General features: G+C 43.7%; 1 protein-coding gene across 4 annotated transcripts in view; it reads left to right on the forward strand.

Moving 5' to 3' along the window:
- TOM1 (target of myb1 membrane trafficking protein) overlaps positions 1-14,128 on the forward strand; it is a 32,077-nt gene extending 17,949 nt beyond the window's left edge. For 3 of the 4 annotated variants that reach the window (XM_081879483.1, XM_081879484.1, XM_081879486.1), the window contains exons 11-16: positions 12-132; positions 5,378-5,453; positions 6,815-6,877; positions 10,940-10,999; positions 12,519-12,558; positions 12,999-14,128. In XM_081879483.1, the coding sequence (XP_081735609.1) occupies positions 12-132; positions 5,378-5,453; positions 6,815-6,877; positions 10,940-10,999; positions 12,519-12,558; positions 12,999-13,147 (509 nt within the window). In that variant the 3' untranslated portion in view covers positions 13,148-14,128. The remainder of the gene's footprint in view (positions 1-11; positions 133-5,377; positions 5,454-6,814; positions 6,878-10,939; positions 11,000-12,518; positions 12,559-12,998) is intronic. The other variant, XM_081879485.1, reaches the window with a different exon arrangement.
- Positions 14,129-16,968: the final 2,840 nt, after the last annotated feature.

Below are 16,968 nucleotides of genomic sequence, written 5' to 3' on the forward strand. Positions count from 1 at the left end.
ACACCTTTCAGATCTGGGTTCCGGCAGCGTCAGTGCAGGACTGCAGTCCCTGAACAATTCTGGCAAGCTGGAGGAAGAGTTTGACATGTTTGCACTCACCCGAGGCAGCAACTTGGCCGATCAGCGCAAAGAGTAAGTGACAGCACCTGCTGCAGCAAATTAGGTGTTGTATACAAGAGTTGCATGCTGGCTGATCAGGCTTAATAATGAACGTTCATTCATTCATACTCAAAACAAGAGAAGTTATGCAGGTTTGCATAATGTATAGAAACAGAGGAATTTGGCTTTCGGTGCAAAGTATGGTTTATATCCATGCAGAATTTTTATTTATTTTTTTCAAAAGCAGGACTTGTTTTGCTAGAAACTATGGCCCTCTGCCCTTTGATATTTTTTCCATGTGATTAAGCAAATAGATAAGTCCTAAATTCTAGTGTATCACAAGTAGGAAAAGGAGAAACTGAAATCAAGGGTGCTTGTAGGATGAATAGTATGTTTAATAAGAGATACCAAACAAACAAGCTTGTACTCAGCAGGTGTAGCTGAAGCCCGCTAGGGACTTGAGTGTCAGTGCAGAGCCCTTTGGGGACAAATAGTTTCTATTTCCAGTGAATTGCTGTCAGATATTTTGTTTTCCAAACGGTGTTGGCTCAGCCCTGCTTATGCTCAGTTTTTCTGGATAGGAAAAAGCCTACATGTTTGTCCCTGCTCTTTCGCCAGCTTCCATTTCCCTTTTGCAGGGTTGCTTGTAGTGCAGGAGTGAATCTTCCAGTGTCACACCCATCTTTGATTTTCCAGTCTGAATGTTCTTTGGTGGTGGAGTTCAAGAGCAGACTGTCTGTATTGTTTAAAACCCTGGTCTTTTAGGAGACTGATTTGTTTTGGTTTTGTTTATTGCTGCTGTTGTTGTCCATCCCCACCAGAACTAATGAAGGCAGACTTGAGTTTTTATTAGCACTTAAACTCTCTCCACTACTCTTTTTTTCCCCTTGTCTGTTATGTTGTCATTCTCTAATGGCTTCCAGGAATTTTAGCAGCAGTGAAATAGATAATTTATTGTTAACAGCGTGGGCCAAATGGAGAGCAGAGCTGTGTTTCAGTGCTGCAGATAATACTCCAGGAGAGTAAACACCAGCCATACCCAGTACTTGTATTTTGCTTCTTATGGTTGCCCATGCTTGTAGCCTGGAAAAGGAGACAAACCTCATCTCATGATGCACACCTACTTTACTTAGCATTGCTTCTTTCCATTACAGAATTCATATAATTTTTATATTTTGCTTTAGTATTTTGTTGTACAGTCCCCAGAGGGAAATAGCTATTGTGGTACTAAGTAAATAAATGCATTTTTAAAAATTCGCTGGGGTAACCTAGAGTGAAAATTTCAAGTTTTTGGAATTTCCCTTTCCTCCTTAATTTTGAAAACAAATCTCACACATACAAAAATGACTTGAACTATGTGAGGAGGGGGAGTTTAAAGCAGCGAATGAATATTCCTGTAAAGAGGAGGTTTGCTTTCCCCTGCACCATACATTATCTGTATCTTAAGTCACATACCTTGTTTGCTCTTGCTGTCCCAGCCACAATGATCTAGATTTCTTGAGAGCTGAAATGTAAGAGTAGGCCAAAAGTTCTCCAATGAAAACTTTTTGAGCAACTTGGCGACAATTTCAAGGGTTCACATCCTTCTGTTCACATCCTTATGCCTTATTTCACAGATACCACATGGTAGTAACAGCTGAAGCAGTCAGTGTTCCTTCTGACAGCCACAGTCTTTTCCCCCAGAAGCCTCTTGACATGCTATACCGTGATGTACCATTGAGCTGTGGGGGTTTCTGGGAAGAAGGGCCATCAAATGTTTTCCCCAGAACGCTTCCCCTGTGCAACAGGACATCATGGTGGAACATCAAGGGGATGAGGAATTGATGGCCAGTGACTACTGAGTGGATCTTACCTTGAAACATTCCCCATCTCCTTTACTTCCCACAAATAGGTTGAGTCTGGCACTTCAGCTAAACACTACGAGAAAGTTCCTGAGGCCAATTTCACCTCAGCCATGAATTCACCAGTTGGCTTCAGGGCAGCCACTATTCTCACAGCCACCCTTTCCCCCTCCACCCCAAATCTGCAATATGGGGTTAATTATAATTGCAACCTATCTTTCAGGTTGGCTGCCTGAAGGATTACTGGTTAGAATTATGCAGAGCACTCTGCATGCTCAGGAAGTAGTATATAATGCTAAGCATGGTTATTCTGTAGAGGACTTAGGTGTGGAAGATCTGGTCTTTTCCATTGTACTCGGCAAATTCGGCCTTGTAGTTCCAAAACCCACAGATGTGTCTGAGGGAAAAGTCCTAGGCTCGGTAATGCAAACCTGCAAGAAGCCTTTCAGTGACCCCTGCTGATTGTAGAAACAGATGTTTGTTTTGGGCATGTGCGGTTACGCTTGAGCACGAAATGCACTCCACCCCCAACACTTAGCAAACCGGGCTGGGAGCCAGCATCCTTCTAATTGCCGTTGCTGCAGCTCTTTCTGCCGCTGAAAGGGCTTATAATTCTTGACTCACAGATTGCCCTCCCAAAGAGCGCCAGTCAAGCACACCAGACACAGGGAGAAGGATGCTGTCCGAATGTTGTTCTCAGCAAACAGTTTGCTGAGTGCGGAGTGGAGTCGATTTTTGAAGAAACAAGGCAGAGAGCGAGAAGGCTGGAAGCAGCTGATCTTATACTGAAACCCAACCTCTTGGCGCACACTCCGGCCACTCTCCTCCCAACCCTGGAACTGAGCGTTGTTAACTTCTCCAGCAAAACCTGATCCTCCTGTGACGGGTGTGATCATTCCGATAAAGAGGCTCCTTCTATTTATTCCTCTTTCTCCAACTGGACTATCTGCCTCCTACTTTTAACTTTCTTGCCAGCAAGCCATCTCAGGACTGTCTCTTCTACAGCCCCTCATGCTCTCCTGTGCCTTTTTTCCCTTCCCTTCCTGCGGCTTCACTTCCAGACCGAGACCCTTTTTGTGGGCAACCACCACAGCTGGCTCGTGTGTCTTCCCAGAGCCCCATGAACATCTGTCTGCAGACTTTCTGGCAGCACCTCAAACCCTTCTTGCCCTTCTGCCTCATCAGCGGCATGGTGGTGGCACTCTACTTCATCCTTGACGCCATTGTGCACAGCGGGCCCTTCACGGACGAGCTCTTTTTTGAAAAGTTTGAGCAAAAGTGGCCCAACCCCTTGGCCCCAGCAGGGAACGGTTCCCGGTGACCATGGGAGGGACAGAGACATGGCTTGGGGGAGCTCACCACTGGGATGTCATCGTCCAAGGAATCATTGGCCTTCCTGTGTAAGAAATAATCTGCATAGATTGGAGGGTGAGGGCAAAGGGTGGGCGGGGTGGTCTTGAAACTGAAGGTATTTCTTGCAGGAAATGGGGCAGTCGTGATATTTGCAGAGGTCTTGTTGTAGCTGTGCATGCACTGATTAATAAGAAACAGTTAAGTCTGTCCAAGCCCATCTGCACCACATAAGTTTGCCCACCGTGTCTCCCGAAACAAAATAGAAATGTGGAGGGATGTTGAATGTATTTTAAGGGCATGTGCTTAGGTAGAACAGAAGTGCATTCAGGTTTCTGTGCATGTCACAGTTCTGCAATAGCATAGAAAAAGTGCAGAATGTGATAAGGAGTGCAGAATTTAGTTTTCTGAGAATCCCAGCTTTCTCTTTTTTTCAATTTTTCATATATAAATGGCACTTTTCTAGTCCCTGTGTCTATAAAGCTCTGCTTGAAAGCATGGAGGCAGTGTTTGTAGAAATCTCAGGAGGTGGAGTGGTGGTTGGGTTAAAGCTTCGGTGTCCTCCATATTTCCTTGACTCCGCTCATAATTAGCAATACCAGACTAAACCATGCAAGATTGTAAAGATCACAGCATCTGTTGTACAAAATAAGAGAAGTTATGCATATGTACTTCATTTGAACACTATAGGGTGCAGAAATTTTCTTGGTCCAGAATTTGGAAGGTCTGGACACAGAATGTTCTTTTTAAGTTGTTGTTGTCATTGTTGTTCCACTTCTACACACAACTCTAGATGTGTGGTGTATATTAGCAATGAAGGGGTTGTGTATGGTCTGAGTATCCTAGTATGCATATAAGGGATAATCTCTATTTATATCCTATCTCTTAAGGTGCGTGATAGACACATATCCTTATATCATTTTACCTTCCTTCAAACCCTTGAGGGCAGCCCCTCTTTATGTTACAGGTTGGGATGGAGAGAAAGGACTTGCCTAGAACCATTTGGTACATGGCTGAGCTTGGGTTTGACACCAGCACCAAGGCTGACACTCACAGCGCTAGGCCTTGTTGGCAAAACCCACAATAAACTCTCCCCAAACTCATGGATTATTGGTGCAACTTTAGGGCTTGTCCCTGTTTTAGTGGGATCTCTAACTAGGCATATATACATGTGTGAGCTAAGGTAGTATAATAGCAAAAGCTTTGGGTATAGATATAGATGAGCCATGCTAAAATCCACTGTTCAGCCATAATGCTCACAGGGCATCCTTTTGGGCAAGTCACTGGTTCTCAGACTAACCTGCCTTGCAGGGATTTGTTTATTATTTGTTTATAAATTGCATTGCTCACTCTTTCATGCATTTGAGCACTCATGGCAGCCAAATAGATAATCGTCACATTTGTTGGGATTCCTAAGTACAACTGAGCCATGTTCCACTGGTTCAGACCTACTTTAGAACAGGCAATGTCCAGGTTCCACCACCTGGAACCTGAAAACCTTTTATAATGCTATAAACTTTTCCATGGTTGTCTGTGACTATTCACAACCGTTCCCCTGCTCTTGCCCTGGTGCTCTTTGTTTCTTTCTCTGTTTCGTTCCCTCCTCAAGTGATCCCACCTAATCAGCATCACATATTAGACCCAATGGCATCACGGTGCTGCGATTGATCCAATTGGGCTATGAGCTTATGTCACGAAGGGCAAAGAGTGTCCATTTAGAAATAAATCAGTACTTCAGATAATGATCACTTAGACTATCCTAGCCCATTAGGGCTCTTGCTAGCACATGTGCATTCAGCCTGAAAAATTGCTGAATGATTAGTAAGTGGCCTTTTGATATTAACATTTTCACAAAAATTATTCCAGCTTGGCCTTCTGTCAATGAGAGAGTGTGGGGTTGACGTTCACCAGATTTCAGTCATTCTTCCTTATGACAAAGGATGTAAACAATCCTGTGTATGTAGGGAAAGCAGGATCCCCAAGCACATCCATTTTCTATATCTAGTTTCAAAGATATGCCACAGCGCATAACCTTCAGTAGCTTCTCCGCTTGGTTTTTCTCTCTTTTACCTGTTTCTCTCTACCAGGGTGAAGTATGAAGACCCTCTGGCCAGGCAAGGACTAGCTGGAGCCTTGGATGCCCGGCAACAGAACACAGCAGCGGTGAGTTGCTAACTATAAAAGTATTCCATGAGCACTCAGTGTAAAAGATGAGCCCCCTGCCTTCCCAAGACATCAGCTGTAGGTCCATGTATACCATGGTGCCCTCCGTATGGGGTTTTTAGGGGGACTACAACTCCCAAAATTCCTGACTATGGACCATGCTGACTAGAGCTAGTGGGAGTAGGACCTAGGTCATTGCTCACTCAGTTCATCAGAGCAACTTTGGAGGTTAATTACATAGTTTCGTGTATTTTCCTTTCTCATTAACACCTAAACATGGACTCACACATCTCCCCTGTCCCCACAGCGGTAGTGGCAGAACATGCAACTGCACACTATTAAATCATAAGTACCTAATTGCACAGCACAAAACAACAACAACAAGCAAGCATCAGCATATCAAGCAGTTTATTTAAGAATTCAGTACATACAGAGAACTAGTAACCTGTTGAAACAATTCTCGATCAGTAAGCCGAAAAAGTAAAAATAATTATAATTCAGTAATACTCCAGTCATTTTCAGTTACTGCTGAAAATGGTTCTGAGCTGTAACAAGTTAGTAGCAGCTATCAAAATGCAAGATGTAAAGCCTTAAAAGCCTGCAACTAAATAAGCATTTTAAAATCACAAAAATCAGTAAAAAGAGGTTTGGGGGTGTAATTTCTAGGGGATCCACCCGGGGGGGGGGGCTTTTCCAGTCCAAGGGCCACATTCCATCCTAAGAAACCTTCCAGGGGCCACAGAGGCAAAGGTGGGCAGACCAAAGGATATGACTTGTGCCATCATACTGTAGGCTACATTCCAGCCACACAAAATTAGAGGTTTCTTGTCTCTCTCTCTTGTCTCTCTGTCTCTCTGTCAAGAGATATTATTAAGCCACTTGAGAAGGGTGTGGAGCAGTCTGGCAAGGAATGCAGCCAGATTAGCCCCTGGGCCAGTGCATTGTTAACTATATGAGGTTGGACTAACTACGATCACACAGGCTTTAAAATCCTGCTTCCTTTCAAGGTCTGGGTTAGAAGGCTAGCAGGCCATCCTTCTTCAACTCAGACCTTCCCATCCATAGGGAAAGAAACTGGTTTGGGGTTGTACACCTTTCCGTCCCCAGAGGCAATGCAACTATATCTTTGTGGTCATAAGCTATGAGCTCAGTTTGGGGGTTCTCCCACACTCTGTTTGTGTTCAACAAAAATGGGAAGGAGGTAGGAAATTTTCCATCTCTCTTTAATTTGTAGGGGGGAGCTGCTCTCCCTTCTGAGCTCATGAGCCCTTTATCCTGGAAGGCATCTGCATTTCTCCCTACCCTGCCCCACATTTCCCACCTTTTCCAGCTGCTTTGAAAGCAAACTCTCTCTCAACTAGCCGGAGCCAGGTGCTTCCACTGATGGAGCCCCAATCGCAAACTGGATGATGCGCCAAGGAATGGTGAGAATGTGTCGCTGCCAAGGAAGAGCAAAATAGAGGCTGCTATGCAAGGGTGCGGTGTTGGCTGAACAGTGTGTGGGGACAGACATCAGAGAAAGTAATGTGGCTGGGCTGGAAGTCAAGCAACCTCTCCCAGTAATAAAATCCACCGTCCACAAGGCTTCGTGGACTGCAGAAATCTTAACACAATGAAAGAAAACAAGGAACCATTTTTAAGCCTTATATTCTCATCAACATAGTGCAACAGTGCAGAATATTTTCCCCTCAGGGGATTCCCTTGGAGGAAAGTAGTTTGTGACTTCATGCCCAAAGTGGGCAGGGCCAGCACACAGAATGAATGGGGCTAAAGCATACATATTTAGGTACATCACATGCTTTATGTCTGACACACATGCCTCTACTTTGCCTTCCTTGTTGTGCACTGAGAAAAGAGCTCCTTTATCAGCACACAGAATTGAAACATGGCAGTCTGGCCATGAAGCCAGTTCAATGCAGGTTGGGATAGGGACATATAATGGAGTGCCAGAAGCAAAGAGAGGCCTGGCTAGGTTTGCCATATGTCAGGAAAACTCCTCTGACATGTCCTGGCTTCCAGGTGTAAAAATGGTATTGGGGAAATTTTGCCCAAGCGTCAAAATGTAAGGGAAAACCTGGATATATGAAAAAGCAGTAGAAACAGGTCCAAAAGCTTAACATCACTATTTGGGGGGGAGGTCTCCCCTAAAAAGCTCAACAACAATGCTTAGCAATTTTGGGGTCTTCCTAAAAAAAAGCTCAACAACTTTGCGGGTGTCAGGAATTTTACTTTTTGAAATCTGGCAACCCTAGGCCTGGCAGGCTAGAGATTTTCCATTCCTGCCTTAGTGGGATAAAAACTGATCTCTGAATCCATTAACATAACCTCCCCCCACCCAGCCTTTTTCAGCTAGCTTCACAATCCAGGGATCTGTACCATAATTTTACAAGAAATATCCATGATCCGTTGCTGTCTTTTCCTCCTGCACTGGAGACTAGAGATGTTTCTCCCACTAGGTGAGAACATCTATGGGATGAGGGGTTAGTACTACTGGCCAGCTCTTAGGCTGCCACATCACAGAAGGGAACTCATGAATGACACACCATTTTCCATATCCTCCATGCAGCACCAACCCTTTCAGGTTTCTGCCACTTTCGCTTATTCTCTCGACAATGCCCAATAAGAGCCAGCTCAAGGGGAACTTACACTAGTAACTTGATCAGTATTGGGCTGTCTGTCATTTTGATTTCTGTGGTTCCAAATTCAATATATACAGTTGAACCGGTGGAGGGAAATGGCTACAGGATTAGAAGACCCATTGAGATGCTTTGTCCAAGGTGTGCCCACACACTGTACCAACTGGCTTGTGTAATCCTGTCTTCCCCCTGTCCTGGAAAGCTCTTCTAGGGATAAAGGAGATATTGGTTTCTTTTTTTAAAATTGTGCCACTCCATCTCAAACCTTAGCACATCTCCAGTTATGCTAACCAGTCTGATGGAGAGCTTTTACCCTGGCAGAGGAAAGAAGGTTAGGCAAGAATAGCTCAGGCTTTTGAGAAATGGCTTTAAAGGGATCTTTTCTTTCTTGGGTGAGATAGAGTCTGACATTTTGCTTTTACACTTTTTCTTTGATTTGGAAGCAAACTTTCCTACACTTAATAGCAAGAAACCGCTTGCTTTTACTTCTCCTTAAGGTAACCTATGGGAATTACTAGTTCTCTTCTGTGCTCTTGCACTCTCTCTCTCTTTTAAGCAGAAATTCCTCGTTGCATTTAAGGATCTGTGAATTTGGGAGATCATCTAATTGCTGACAAGGGCGGGGGAGAAGAAGTTCTTCACAGTGAAAGGGAAAACCTCACTTTTGAAAATTCATCATTATGGAGATCACTTTTTTTCACTTAAGCAGTTTCCCATAACTTGGGTTAGCACAGGGTCCAATTTTGGAAGGAATCATTGTAGGAAGTTAGCCTTTCTCCTTGCCATACCTACCTCTTCCTCATTTCCTGGAATTGCAGTATAATTCCAGACAATCCAATGTATCATGCAGGCTCTTCCTTTCTGTTTAGGATGAAGACAGAATTCTGTTAGACTGCATATGCAGGTTATATGCTCAGTAGCAATAGCTCAGCTCTTCCCCTAAAATACCAAAGAATTTATGCATGGCCTTCTGTTTCTTTTTTTCAATAGATTTTATTAAAGTTTGAAAAAAGTATACAATGGTTAATATCAAATAGCCAAGAAACTAATCTAAATAAAAACACAATCCAAAAATAGATTGAAAAGAAAAGAAAGAAAAAAGGCCGGGGGAGGAAGAGGGAAAAAAGAAAAGAATAGAACTCTTGATTCTTCGTCTGTCAGCTATATATAGAAAAATATTCAAGACATCCACTCCAGGATAACACCCAATAATTCCTTCCTATAAACCAATAATTTCTTCAATCCTCATACAAATCCACTTCAATTCTTTTTCATTCAAAGGAGTTTCCAATCTTTAATAAATATTGACAATGATTTTTCTCTTAATTGCACATGTCAGCTTCACCCTCTCAGCTAAGTCCAATAGTCTTAGCATGGCCTTATGTTTCCATGGGTGTTAAGATTGTATGAGATGCTTTCCTGGGTCCCACCAGGGTCCATAAAGTGATAATCCAGCATTTGGTTTCTAGCCATAACTAGTCGTCTGCTGCTGACAGTTCACAAGCAGAGCAAATGAAGGTCATGGCCATTAGCTGCTCTTTGATTATCTTCCACGAAATTGTTTTAAGCAACTTGAAGGTGGCATGCTGGAGATGGGCAGGCACATTCAAGTACCCAAGATGGAGACATGCAGGAAGGCAACCTGCAATGCATGCCATCCATTGAAGACAGCCAGGAGTTCACAGATAAGCCAGGTAGACTCTGCATGCCAGTCCACCAATTCTGGGCTTACCACCAGACCCAAGATGTGCTCCAAATTGGAGGTGTAAACACAGCAATTTTCTAAAGTGACAATATGAATGGCAGGGGTCCAGACAGCATTGCATTTAACAATCTCACTGAATTTTACTTTAAAGTGAAACCAACTCTTTAAGAACAGGAAGGGTGAGAGAAAGTGAATGAAGAATCCTTAGCAGATCTGACATGCCACATCCCAATTGACTAATAATGATGTACCTGTTTCAGTGGCGGTAGAGAGAGCATTGAGTGGCATTAACATCAGGAAGTGGTGGCAAAATGTTAAATCCAGTGAGGCACTTTCCTGTGGCACTAGAATGTGGTTCAGCATGTGCAAATTCGCTGCTTTCATTCAATAAAATCAGAAGTTTCCAGTCCTCTTTGATTTATGGAGGAAAGCTTGAAAAACAGGATGGTGTGTCCTGAATTGACCAGGAATGCAAAAGACTGCAATATTGATATTTTTGAAATGCCATGGCTACAGGGAGTTTGCTCTGTGGTATTTGAAGTTCATTGGAATACATTGCAACTTGAGAGAGGCAACTTGTCACAATTCACCAAAATCTAATCCTGGATTTAAAAAATGCTTGCCCCTTCACAATGTTTCATGCTAAGAATCAAAATAAGAACTTTTTTCATGTTGTGTTAATAAAGACTAAAAATCAGCTAGGGCTTCCCAATTGATTTTATTTTATTTATATCCTGCCCTTTTCCCCAGAGTTGCACAAGGTGGCATAATATTGGATAATACTATGTATGCACGATAGATCTTATGGCTGAACAACTTTGCCATCTTTGAGGGTCACTACTAAAACTACTACTTAATTGATATCACCCATGAGACCCAGTCCGTGACATAGCTGTTTATCAGTGTCATTCATGGTCAGGTGTAGGCCTAGGCCATTTGAAAGGTGAACCTGAGAATCATCTAACCATTCTCAAGTGATGTTGGAATTAGCTAAGAAATGGATTCCCATCAGATACTGGTCCTAAAAACAGTGCTGAGTAAAATAAGCGGCTGTCAGTTAAGAGAGCATTTTTGCAAGAATGGGTTTCATTCATGCTCTTCCCTTCCTTCCTTCCTTCCTTTGTTGTTTTCCCTTTCTCTGCCAGGTTCCCGTCCCCCAAGCTGCCATCATGGAAGATATTGAGCAGTGGCTCTCTACTGATGTGGTAAGTAACATAGCCAAAGCACTTACTTATTAGTGATGGCTGATTATGAATGTAGTTATTAGGTGAGTGGTAGAGCCTAAAATCCCAAAGAGCTGCACCAGTCAATATCTACATTACTGAGTTAAATGGACCAGTGGTCTGACATGGTATGAGGCAGTTTTCTATTTTTAAATATCTGTAATAGATTCTCAGGGACGCGGGTGGCGCTGTGGGTTAAACCACAGAGCCTAGGACTTGCCGATCAGTAGGTTGGCAGTTCAAATCCCCGCGACGGGGTGAGCTCCTGTTGTTTGGTCCCTGCTCCTGCCAGCCAGCAGTTCGAAAGCACCTCAAAGTGCAAGTAGATAAATAGGTACCGCTCTGGCAGGAAGGTAAACAGTGTTTCCGTGCGCTGCTCTGGTTCGCCAGAAGCGGCTTAGTCATGCTGGCCACATGACCCAGAAGCTGTGCACTGGCTCCCTTGGCCAATAAAGCGAGATGAGCACTGGAACCCCAGAGTTGGCCATGACTGGACCTAATGGTCAGGCGTCCCTTTACCTTTTTTAATAGATGCTCGGCAGAGCTACCTAGAATCAGCCTTTGGGTGTTCTGTCTCTGGAGTTGGGGTCCTAGCTCAGGGGTAAAGCACATCAGAAGGTCACAGTTTGACATCCCTGTCATCTTCATGTGGGGCTGGAAGATGCCTGTTCGGAAACCCTTTTGCAGAAATAGCCAGTGTGATACCCTCCAGATGTTGCTTCAAACTCACATCATCTCTGATCATTGGCCACGCTGGCTGGGGCTGATGGGAGTTGGAGTCCAATAACATCTGGAAGGCACTACAGTGCCTGCCTCTGCGGCCAACTTCACTGAGCTCCATGCATCACTGGTCTGGCATGTCATTATGCAGTTTCCTTTGCTTCTAATGCCCCTTCCCATTCTTATTACTTTGCAAACTACTATAAGCACCCGCTGCTTGCAGTATATTGAGCTAAGGTGTGGCTTGCATTGCCACACTATCTGCCCTGGGTCATTTCATTTCCACACACCCCAGTCCAGGATTACATCATCGTAAACCCTAAACATGACCTGAGTTTTCAATTCTCAAATAACTAGTTTGCCATGAACCAAATGCAGGCAAAACATAGCTGAAGCTGCCTGCCACAGGAAAGTTAGTTGTGTGAATCAGCCTCCTCACTTAGTGGCTAAAACAGGGTCTGCTTTTTCCACTGTCTTGTCTGTTCTGATGTTGGTGTAGAACTAATTTCTCTGCATTTCATCCTTTCTGAAATGCAATGACTGTTGTTTGACTAAAATGGTAGTTTGGGGAAGTAGACTTTTGGTATCCACATGTCATCCTGTTTCTGCCTTAAAATGCTGTCTGTTTCTACTGGTATGGGTGATGGAAACCAAGGTGAGTAAGCACACACTAGGTCCCTGTCCCAATAAAAATTGGATTTTCTGTCCATGTAATTAAGCCCTGCACACTTTCATTTGATCTGCCATAATTTCCACACTTCCTTGTGTTCTCTTTTCTCAGGGAAACGACACGGTGGATCCAAAGGGTGTCACCAGCGAAGGCAAGTTGTTAACAGACCCTGTGCCCTGCCTTTGAGGGTTACGTTTCCAATGAATTCTTTCAGGCATGGGATGTTTTCTGCTGATTGATTCCATGTCTATACATTTATATATATAAAAAAACATTTTCTATGAATGAGCAATCTGTGCAAATGGCTTTTCAGCAAATGGGATTTTTTAAAAAATCCCAAAATGTGGCTCTCCTTGCACAGGTCTATTGGAATGTGTTGCTCCCATGTTTAATCATGTAGAAATGTCCTGCATGAAGGCGTTGTGTTTATAATTGGCACCCCTGAACAGTGAATGTGAACTATCAATCTCCAAATATATCTGGAATTATAGATGTGTCCAGTCCATGGAAACGATTACATAAGAAGCAATGGTCGGGGCTTTTCCAACTCTTGATTTGATTGCTCATTCTCCGTTTTTTCTTCCTTGCCAGAGTTTGACAAGTTCCTGGAAGAGCGAGCAAAAGTGGCAGAACGGCTGCCTACGCTTCCCAGTCCCCCAACTGGAGCTCCTTCCTCCAACAGCAGCTCTGGCCCTCCGCGGAAGAAGGAGAAAGAAGAGGAGGCGATGTTTGCTTTATGAACCCTACTGTGGACTGGTGTGCTGTGGTTTCAAGAGGACCTGTGTGCTGCACTGCACTCCTCTTTCTTGGGGTAGGAGAGGAGGGAAGCAAAAGGAGAGTGTGTTGGGGAAGAGACACCTTTCCCCCACCACCCCTTTCCTCTCCTCCTGCCTCCTTTTCTAGGCTGCTTTGGGGTTAGATTAATCATTGCTGCATTTGGGGGCGCAAGAGAGAAACAAGCGGGAAGGGTTTGCAGAGCTGCTAAATGGGTCGCCGCCTGGTGAGTCGACGGGCTTGGGTTTCCTCCTTTGTGGGCAAGACAGTTTCGTCGTTCCTTTCGTGATGAAGAGACTATTAAGAAGCCATGCTGGAAATCGGTAGTGGGCTCTGTAGTTTCTTACCAGCCCTACAGGCAGCTGCACTGCGTTGTAAAACAGAGCAGCTCGTCTGTGTCTTTTCCATCCTTTGCCCTCCCCTGGCTGAGCAGGAACGATGGAAACCCTTTGTATGACCAGAGAACACTGTTGGTAGTAGGGTAACAACCCCAGCGGGCCTCTGTTACAACACTGCCTGTTGTGTAAGGACTGCTTTGAGAACACCCAAGTTCACTGTAGCCATCCCAGGTACCTTCTCATGAAGCAACACAGGGAAGGAGGCATATGTCTTCTCAGTGGTACCAAATCCTTCTAAAACTGGGTTCTTCCTGCCTCCTAAACAGGAACATCCAGGAGGCAGCCTCTCTTCTGAAATTAATTCATACGGCCCCTATTGATCATGATCTCTCTATCCCTGCCATAACCTTCCCTTAGAGCTCCTCCTCACAAACTATCCCTCTTTGCTGCAGAGGCTGGACACTTTTTGTGCATTATCAGAAAACACACCGAGGAAACAGCGTTCACTGTGTTAATGGGTGGAGCTTGTTGGGGTGAAATACCGAATTATTCCATGTAACTGGGAGACTTGCCTTTTATATTCCTTATTAAAGACAATATTTGACTTCACTAGAGATGTGCGTGCTTTCACTGAAGTGTGGGCCTTGCCTCCTGGCATAAAATGCCACCTTGCAAGGTGGGGAAGAGGAGGAGCAGGAGAAGATTCTGGGCTTCTGAGCAAGAGATGGTGGCTCTGCATCCTCAACAGAGTCCTGTCTGGGAAGGCAGTGGAAGGAAAGGAACAATGGTGCTCTTGCTGGTATCAGACACTATCTGTATTTACTACTAGAGCCATCACATCCAAACTAAAAATAATTTCTCTCACACACACTTTTAATATTTCATTTCATTTCAAAGGTACACTTCATCACTCACCTAGTCTACAAAATTGATGAATTCCCGCTCACTCAACCTCGGTGTTTATAATTGCAATTACATGCAATTGTGTTTTTAAAATTCCATCATATCCAGTTTCATTCTTTTAAACAAAGTTCTTATATGTTCTGCTATTTTTTTTTTCTTTCTTAGACTTCAAACCCCACTGTGGACTTTGCATATGAGAAGTTTTATTTTAGATAGACCGGAAAAGGTTTCCAGTCCTCCTTGAAAGATTCTAAACCTGTGGCTCTTATCACCGCTATCAGTTTTGCCATCTCTGTGTATTCAATGATTTTCATCAGCCATTACTCCTGATCAAAAAAATTGTAGGCCTGGAGAGCATAAGATTTCTGTCCTTCCTCTGTCCAGCCAGAGCTTTCCATTCATGACTGCTGAACTAGTTCCCTGCAGTGGGGATGGAAGGGCCAAGCCACAGTGCCTCTTAAAATGTCTCTAGGAAATTGTCTTCTACTAAGCCATTCAACCAGGCACCATCGCCAGTGGCTCAGGGCTCAGGGAAAGCCAATGTTCACAGGCAGCCGCTTCACTCTTTTATACTTTTCTCACACAAAAAAGTACTTCTGTTTAGAGCAGGAAACCCAATAAATCCGTGTACAGAGTGTACATAAAGTTACATGTACATAAAGTTACATAGAGTGTACATGTAGGCATGCCACTATATGCTAGGAGCTATTGGCCAATCTCAACCTATCCACTTGCATAAGTCCTGGGAAATACAGCCGGGTAAGATTGCCACTTCTTGTGACAGACTTAAAAGTTTCGCACTTTTTCTCTATGCAGAAATCTTGTTCTTTGTCCATGTAAAAGAGCTTGCATCCAAAACAAACAGGCCAGCAGAGGTCAGCAGAGCTTACTTTACGGTTCTTTGTCTTCCTCGTCTTATGGATTACCTTGCATATGATCGTGTGCCTATTTTGCATTTCAGGCAAGCTGTTACAGGCTTTTTATGTTCTAAAAATGTTTAAGACTACTTCTCCAAGCTGGGGAAAACAGCTCCTGTGTTATTTCTGCCTTGTAAAGAATTTGTGAAGGTACAAGAGCTCTATCAGAAAATAGAGGCAGCAGTACCCTATTTGACTGCTGAGCAATGCTTGACGTGTCACAGCGCAAGTTTCAGAAAGCAGAAGCAAAACTGCAAATGTCATTTTAAAATATTAAGCAATTTTATAATACAGCAAAGCTGGCTCATTATTTTGAGGGTAACTACAGTTTTGCAACACTGGCTGCATTCACATAAGGGGCAATCCTTTAGGAGCTTTGCATTTAATACTTCGGGTACAAATATACGATTACAGTAATTGGGATAATATGAAAAAGCGGTTAAGTTTCACCCTAAATGTTGATGTGCCAATGTTGGGCTACTTTCCAACTCTACAATTCTATGATTCTGTAAACATTGGGCAAAGCAATTCTATACTTGCATTGTTCTGGCACCAGAGATGTGTTGTTACAGGGTCGCTAGAACTGCTGCTGCTGCTGTATCCAATGGTCCGTTTCACACGCAATGCTAAACCATGGTTCATTAAATCATAACTTAGTGTTATGTGCCCAGTGGTTTAATTGTGCTTCGTTTACTGGCAACAAACCATGATAAAAAGCCATGGCTCATTGGTGGCTTACGAGCTTTAGTTTGTTTTAACTATGGCTTCATGATACATGTGAACCCAGCATCCTTCCTTCGCTGTGCTTTGTCCAGACACACCACCCAAGACTAGCAGCTGGAGAAGAAACCAAATTTTGGAGAGAAGCCATGGTTTGTCTATGGGATATAACTCATGGTTATCTCATGGTTTGTACAACAAACAGTAACAGTACAAAATACATAAAACTGTCACGGGCCTGAGTGAGGGCAGGGGTGTGTCAGAGGGCACAAAATCACACCTCTCCTCTCTGGCTCAGAGTAACTAATGGGGAAAGCAGTGAGCAGAGGGGGAGAGGGGGTCCTGCACACACACCCAACTTAAAAGGTGGCGACCAGCATAAGAGGCAACATTGAAGACCTGGGGAAGCATAAAGGTCTTAGCCTGGCATGTAAAGACTGACCACAAAGGTGCCAGACATGTCTTCCCAAGAAGAGCATTCCGCAGAACTTTGATTTAATATAAAATAAAAATTATCCTGGTTTCTAAGACCTTTTTTCTAAAACCTTTGATTTTCTGGCTTCTCAGAGATATAACAGACAAGTAGAGACACAACAGCTTTAGTTGAGAAATCAGAACTTCCCCAATTCAAACGACCTTTTCTCTTAAGAAATTTTGCATGCGAATGACAGGGACAAGCCTATTCCATTTTGGTTTGCTGCTCTTTCTGATTTATTCCCTCCATCCAGCTGTTACGCATTTTATTCGATCTCAGTCTCTTCTACATATGCTGTGGTCTAAACCACTGAGCCTCTTGGGCTTGCCAGTCGGAAGGTCGGCAGTTCAAATCCCCACAACAGGGTGAGCTCCTGTTGCTCTGTCCCAGCTTCTGCCAACCTAGCAGTTCAAAAGCGTACCAGTGCAAGTAGA

The sequence above is a fragment of the Podarcis erhardii genome (assembly GCF_964252035.2).
Source record: "Podarcis erhardii genome assembly, chromosome: 10".
Taxonomy (NCBI): Eukaryota; Metazoa; Chordata; class Lepidosauria; order Squamata; family Lacertidae; genus Podarcis; species Podarcis erhardii.